Source organism: Penaeus vannamei, chromosome 17 (assembly GCF_042767895.1).
Source record: "Penaeus vannamei isolate JL-2024 chromosome 17, ASM4276789v1, whole genome shotgun sequence".
Taxonomy (NCBI): Eukaryota; Metazoa; Arthropoda; class Malacostraca; order Decapoda; family Penaeidae; genus Penaeus; species Penaeus vannamei.
The window spans coordinates 42,485,277-42,492,776 of NC_091565.1; the positions used below are offsets into that span (position 1 = coordinate 42,485,277).

At 41.1% G+C, this 7,500-nt stretch overlaps 1 protein-coding gene across 7 annotated transcripts in view; it reads left to right on the forward strand.

Moving 5' to 3' along the window:
* Cht6 (Chitinase 6) overlaps positions 1–7,500 on the forward strand; it is a 64,498-nt gene that overhangs the window by 14,890 nt on the left and 42,108 nt on the right. For all 7 annotated transcript variants that reach the window (XM_027372774.2, XM_070132333.1, XM_070132330.1 and 4 more), the window contains exon 3: positions 6,895–7,101. In XM_027372774.2, the coding sequence (XP_027228575.2) occupies positions 6,895–7,101 (207 nt within the window). The remainder of the gene's footprint in view (positions 1–6,894; positions 7,102–7,500) is intronic.

Below are 7,500 nucleotides of genomic sequence, written 5' to 3' on the forward strand. Positions count from 1 at the left end.
GGGAGGGGAAGGTGAGAAGGAGAAATAGGAGGATAGCAAGAATAGAGGACGATGAAACGGGGGAGAGGGTAGGAGGATAGGAAGGGGAGAGAGGCTAGAGAGAAAAGACAGAGAAGGAAGAAGAAAATAGAAAGGAGAAGGAAAATAGGGAGGGGGGAGGCGAAGGAGAGAAGAGGAAGAAATAGGATAGGAAGAGTAGAGGGCGAGGAAAATGGGAAGACGGCAGGAGGATAGGAGAGAGGGAGAGGCTAGAGAAAGGTGATAGAAAGAAGGAAAGAGAATAGAAGGGAGGAGAAGGAAAATAGGAAGGGGAAGAGGAGGAGGAAGAATGAGAATAGGAAGAGTAGAGAACGAGAAAAGGGGGAGAGAGGGTCGGAGGATAGGAGAGGAGGAGAGGCTAGAAAAAGACACAGAGAGAAGAAGAGAATAGAAAGGGAGGAGAATGGGGGAGCCGAAGAGGAAGAGGAGGAAGAAGTAGAGGATAGGAAGAGTAGAGAACGAGAAAAGGGGGAGAGAGGGTAGGAGGATAGGAAACGGATAGGGGCTAAAAAAAGAGACAGAGAGAAGAAGAGAATAGAAGGGAAGGGAAGGAAAATAGGAAGGGGGAAGAGGAGGAAGAATAATGAGAATAGGAAGAGTAGAGGGCGATGAAAGGGGGAGAGAGGGTAGGAGGGTAGGAGAGGGGAGAGGCTGAAAAAGACACAGAGAGAAGAAGAGAATAGAAAGGAGGAGAATGGGGGAGCCGAACGGGAGAAGAGGAAGAAGTAGGAGGATAGGATGAGTAGAGAACGAGAAAAGGGGGAGAGAGGGTAGGAGGATAGGAGAGGGGGGAGGGGCAGAGAGAAAAGAGACAGAGAGAAGAGAATAGAAGGGAGGGGAAGGGCAAAGGAGGAAGAAGTAGGAGAATAGGAAGAGTAGAGGGCAATGAAAGGGGGGAGAGAGGGTAGGAGGATAGGAGAGGGGGGGGAGGGGCAGGCAGAATCTGGGGCAGCAACCACGGCGCCGAGACTCCAGTCAGGTCTTGTTCCTCGGCCAAGATGGCGCCTCGTAATTGGTATATATATATATTTTTTTTTGCCTTCTTCTTTTTTCCCTTTTTTGGCTTCCTCTGCTTTTTTTCTTTCTTTCTTTTTTGCTTCCTCTGTCTGTTGTTGTTTTTTTTTTTTTGCTTCCTCTGTTTTTCTTTCTTTTTTTTTTGATTCTTCATTCTGTTTTTCTTTCTTTCTTTTTTTTGCTTCTTCTGTTTTTTTTCTTTTTTTCTTTTTTGATTCTTTTGTTTTTTTTCTTTTTTTCCTTTTTGATTCCTCTGTTTTTTTTTTTCTTTCTTTTTCTTTTTGGCTTCCTCTGTGAATTGCGGTTGTCGTTGAGTTATTCGAATTGCATTGTGGATTTATTTTTTTTATTATTTTTTTTTTTTTGCCTTCTACGTGTGATTTAATTATATTTAATTCATTAATTGTGGTCAGATTGCAATCACGGAAACTTCATATCTGGAATGAGTGTATGTGTGTATGTGTGTGTTTATGTATATATATGTATATATGTGTGTGTGTGTGAGTGTGTGTGTGTGTGTGCACATATATATATATATATATATATATATATATATAGATAGATAGATAGATAGATAGATAGATATATAGATATAGATATATGTACGTGTATATATATACATATATAAAGCTAGAAAGAGAGAAAGAGGGAAAGAGCGAGGCAAACGAAACGAGAAAAGAGAAAGAGGAAAAGTGAAAAGAAAAAGAAATTATTTCTTTGAAATACCTCGAGCGAATCGCGCCTTCTGTGGCCTCCAGCGTGTCATCGCACGACAAGCTTTTCCTGTCATCTGTCACGGGAGCATCCCCAGCGTGACAGATTTCACGCTCTGTTAATCTGCTAAATTTAGATAGCCTGCAGATTTTTTTTTTCGACATTCAATAGACTTTTTATCGCACATCTCTCTGATTCAATAATGATAATAATAATGATTATAATAATAATTATGATAATAATAATAATAATAATAATAATAATAATTATTACCATCATTATCACTACTACTACTATTACTATTGTTATGATATTTGTTATTACTTTTTAATATCTTGTCCTCCATTTTAGTCTTTCATTTCCCCTATCACATTTTCCTTGTTAAACTTCCTATGTATCTTCTAATGACCTTTGACCTCTTGCGACTCTCTCCAGCTCCTCCATTTCGCATCAACTTCCGCCATATGTCCTATTTACTTATTTATCCTTCCTCTCTTCTCTATTTGTATATTCACTCAACACGAAAGTTATTTTCTTCGTCCTTCCTTTATTTTGAGATGGCGAACGACAGGCGAAATTTGTCTTGTAGCTGTAACCGTGTCTTAAGTATTTTTCTTAATTTAAGCTCGACGCACTGCTCTCTCATCAACTCTTAATTTGCACATCTCTTTTCTCAAACTTCTAATTCGAACTTTTTTTTCTTTCCTCGGTTATTCATTCCCACATCAGTTTTTGTTTTCTTAATTCGCACTCCTCATTCGTCAGTTTTTAATTCGCACTCCACTTTCGTTAGTTCTTAATTCGCACTCTCCTTTCTTCAGGGCTTAATTCTCATTCCTCATTTGTCATTTCTTAATTCGCACTCCTCTTTCGTCAGTTCTTAATTCGCACTCTTCTTTCTTCAGGGCTTAATTCACACTCTTCTTTCTTCAGGGCTTAATTCGCACTCTTCAACTTTCTCTTTATTGCTACACTTTACACGCGTCTGCTCTTCTATTAACGAGTTTCTGGGCGTGGTTCTTCACTCATAGGCTTTCGCTGTTATATTTCCGTTATTTTTGTTGTAATAGTTTTTGTTTGTATGCCCCTTCCTATCTTCCTATCCTATGCCTTTGTCCTTGTTTTTCACATTCTTTTCTCTGGGTTTCTATCCTATCCTCATTCTTGTAAATTTTCCGGTCTCTTATTGCATATGCCTTTGTTTCTCATTCCCTTTGTCTTCATAACTTTTTTTTTCTCTCTCTCTCTTTCCGTTCATTAACTATTAATAAATCGTTCTCATATCCAATCTTTCATCTCTGAGTCAATCAACTGATAAATCTATCTATTTAATTATCTCCCCATTTACTTCCACATCCCGCTTATCAAACAATCCTTTTAATCACTCTCTGCATCATCATTTATCGTTATTCCTTTGTTTCCTTGTGTCACCCTGTCCACGTGGAGGTGCAGGCGAAGGGCGTGGCAAAGGCGCTCAGCTCTAATAAGGCGCGCGTAACCTTGGGTGATGAAGCTTCGCGGTTCACTTGTCTGTCTCGGTTCATAAGAATCGGGCGTTTGATTCATGATGAAACTGATATAGATGTCTTGTGATACGTCTGTCCATGATGTTGATTGATCTCGCTATGAGATTAATAGATGTCATGAGTAATTGTCTCGATTCTTTTTTTTATGTTTACGAGAATATCTGTAATTCAGTGGTTCGTAATGTTCGAAGCGGTATCGGATCTTCGAGTATAAATTTCGTTTAGGGAAAAAATGGGGATCTTTTCTCCGTGATTCTACCCGCAAAATGCACCAATCAACATGTTTACAGAGGAAGTGGTGCAAACACGATCTCTTGCAACATGAAGCCACGTCTCGGAAAGCCCTTTGAACCAATTACCTCGTCTCAATGCGAGGGAAAAGGCCTTGGCATATCTCTTCGCCAAAGGGTATGGGCACGAAAGCCTCCTTGACAGCCTGCCACGTTATGCAATGCGGCAGCGAAGAGAGGCACCGTTATGCGCGTCGCCTCACCTGCCAGATATGTTGCACATGGTGAAGCCGCAGACATGTTGCGGTGGGACTTCGCGTGAGAGAGGAAATGTATGTATTTTTTGTGTGCTGATTTTTGAACGGGATTAGTGTGTCTGTGTGTGCGTGAAAGAGAGAGTGACTGGGTAAGAGGGAGATTGGAGGGGACGCACACGCACACGCACATGCACACACACACGCACACACACACACACACACACACACACACACACACACACACACACACACACACACACACACACACACACACACACACACACACGCTTATTAAATTTATTTAAATAATTATTTACAATGCCTGTGCATTTGGCCGAGTAGGTGTTCTTGAGTGAGTAAAAGTATGTAGATTTTCTTTTTTTTATTCTTGGCAACAAAGTAACATTACCGTTCAGCAAGTAGTGAGTCACTTGAACAAAAACAAGACTTGAATTACAGACAATAGGGTGTTCCTCGAGCTCTGAGATCTGTCCAGTGGAACGCCTGTGATGCCTAATTTTAGCTTCCGTGATAAACCATCTGGCTATCTATTTGTCTAGGAGTCAACTAATCTATTCTCCCTTGCTCTTTTTCTTTCTCTTCCTCTCTCTGTCTCTGTCTGTCTGTCTGCCTGTCTGTCTGTCTCTGTCTCTGTCTCTGTCTCTGTCTCTGTCTCTGTCTCTGTCTGTCTCTCTCTCTCTCTCTCTCTCTCTCTCTCTCTCTCTCTCTCTCTCTCTCTCTATCTCTATCTCCCTCTCTCCCATTCTCTCGCTCTCTCTCGTTTTTCTCCCTCTCCGTCCCCTTCCCCCGCCCTCGCCCTCTTCCTCTTCCTCCCCCCCTCCCTATATCTAAGTGTGTGTATGGTCGTGTGCATGTGTGTGGTGTGTTTATGGGGTTTGCGTGTGTGTAATTTTCCAGCTATCGTTCTCATTATTTTTTTCTCTTACCTTTAAGTAATACGGTTTGCCAGATTTTGAAATAGATTGTTGACGTTGAGAGAGAGAGAGAGAGAGAGATAGATAGATAGATAGATAGATAGAGAGAGAGAGAGAGAGAGAGAGAGAGAGAGACAGAGAGAAGAAGAAGAAGAAGAAGGAGCGGCAAGGGAGAGAGAAAAAACAAGAAAGAAGAATGAAAATGAGATCAAGAGATACAGACAAACACAAAAAGAGACAAAAAAAGAAGTGGAAAAAGCCTGGAATGCAATCCGGATATAGTCGACGCCGTCACCGACCTCGACCGAAGTGGCACCCCAGGCACCGGTGCCCGTCCAGAGTGCCTCAGTCATTTCATTGCAGGATCTCCCCAATTTCGCAATTAGTTGATTCTCGTAATGGTGGTCGGTGGTAATTGCTTTCTTAATGACATTCGCAAATAACAAAGGATAGTAAAAGTGACGTTCTTAATGATAAGAGCAACAGGGGCATTCTCAATAATATTCATGTAAAACAAAGAACAGTAATGATGGCAACTGTTTGTGATATTCGTTAAAAACAAGGAAACTAAGAGTGATGATAATGGTATCAATGATTTCGTGGAAAACTAATGACAGTATTGATGACATTCTTAGTAATATTCGTGAAAAAAGATAAACAAAGAACAGAAATATGGCTTTCTTTTGATATTCTCGAAAGGCAAAGAACAAAACTAATTAATGATATTCTTATGATAATTATAATATATTATAATATATGATATTCTTATAATAATTATAATATATTATAATATAATATGATATTCTTACAATCTTAATGATATTCGTTTGAAACAAAGAACTAACAATGGATTTTTTAAATATTAATGAAAAAAGAACACGTTAATAATGACATTCTTACTGATGCGGAAGATATGACGGTAAACACTGATAACAAAACTTTCATGAAGTAACCAGTTGACATGCAAGTAAACAACAACAATATCAGCATCAATTACAGCCCCAGGGGTTAACTGCCCAATCAAAGTCACTTCACACCTCCCTGCTACGGATCCCCCCCCCCCCACCAGGCCCCCATTTCTTCAAAAAAAAACAAAAAAAAACACTCGTTTCATAAATCTGCAAAACTCGTCGAAATGTCCTCAACATTGATCTTGAAGACGCTGAAAAATCCTTGGGTGTATCACGTGACGAATGTTTTTTTTTTCTTTTCTTTTTTATTTTGTTTCGTACATGACATTGTCAAGGTTTGGTGATGGTTGGACATCTTTTTTTCCCGTAAGTCGTGTCTGTTCTGGACAGTTTTGGGAATTTTTCGCTATAAAAAGGTTTTATTGATGTACTTTTTGTTGTGTGTATGGATGGAAGACGTTGTGGGAATGTGTAGTGACACGAGAAGAGGAGGGAGAGAGAGAGAGAGAGAGAGAGAGAGAGAGAGAGAGAGAGAGAGAGAGAGAGAGAGAGAGAGAGAGAGAGAGAGAGAGAGAGAGAGAGAGAGAGAGAGAGAGAGAGAGAGAGGGAGAGTTACAAAGAAACATAGAAAGAGAGAGAAGTGAAGAAAAAAAAAATACTTCTGGAATGCACTCCGGATATAGTCGACGCCGGCATCGACCTCGACCGAAGTGGCACCCCAGGCACCGGTGCCCGTCCAGAGTGCCTCAGTCATTTCATTGCAGGGTCTCCCCAATTTCGCAATTAGTTGATTCTCGTAATGGTGGTCGGTGGTAATTGCTTTCTTAATGACATTCGCAAATAACAAAGGATAGTAAAAGTGACGTTCTTAATGATAAGAGCAACGGGGGCATTCTCAGCAATATTCATGCAAAACAAAAAACAGTAATGATGGCAACTGTTTGTGAAATTCGAGGGGGAGGGGATAGAGAAGGAGAGAAAGAGAAAGGGAGAGAAAGAGAAAGAACGAAAGGGAACAGAAGACAGATGGAAAACGCAACATAGAATTCTAAAACGAAACAAGACATATAAGCCACATCTTAAGAGATAAAGGGAGAGAAAGAGAAAGAACGAAAGAGAACAAAAGACAGAAGGAAAACAAACCATCGAATTCTAAAATATACTATATTTTATAAAATATAAAATAAAGACAAGGAAAACACAACATAGAATTCTAAAACAAGACATATAAGCCACATCCTAACACCGCAATTCCCTTTTCCTTCCAGATGAAATAGAGAAACGACAAGCCAGTGAGCCGGAGCGCCGCGTGGTCTGCTACTACACAAACTGGTCGGTGTACAGACGGGGGCTGGCGAAGTACACACCGCAGAATATCAACCCTTACCTGTGTACTCACCTGGTCTACGCCTTTGGAGGACTCACCGACGAGTTTGAGGTCAAGCCTTTCGACACGTATCAGGATATTGAGCAAGGTAAAGGAGGCGGTTTTGTTTTCTTTGGTTTTGTGTATTTTTGTGTGTGTTTATAATGTGTATAAACAGACGCGCAAACGCATACGCACACGCACACACACACACACACGCACACGCACACGCACACGCACGCACACGCACACGCACGCACACGCACACGCACACGCACACGCACACGCACACGGACACGGACACGAACACGAACACGCACACGCACACGCGCACGCACACGCACACGCACACGCACAAATTCAGATTCCGTAACAATCCAAGTATACCCAGACACAACAGACTCCCACTTCCAAACGCACCAAACTGCCACTTTTCAACCTCTTTTACACAAACTATACCCCCTCCACCCCTCCCCCTCTCCCATACACCAAACCCCTCCCTCTCCTT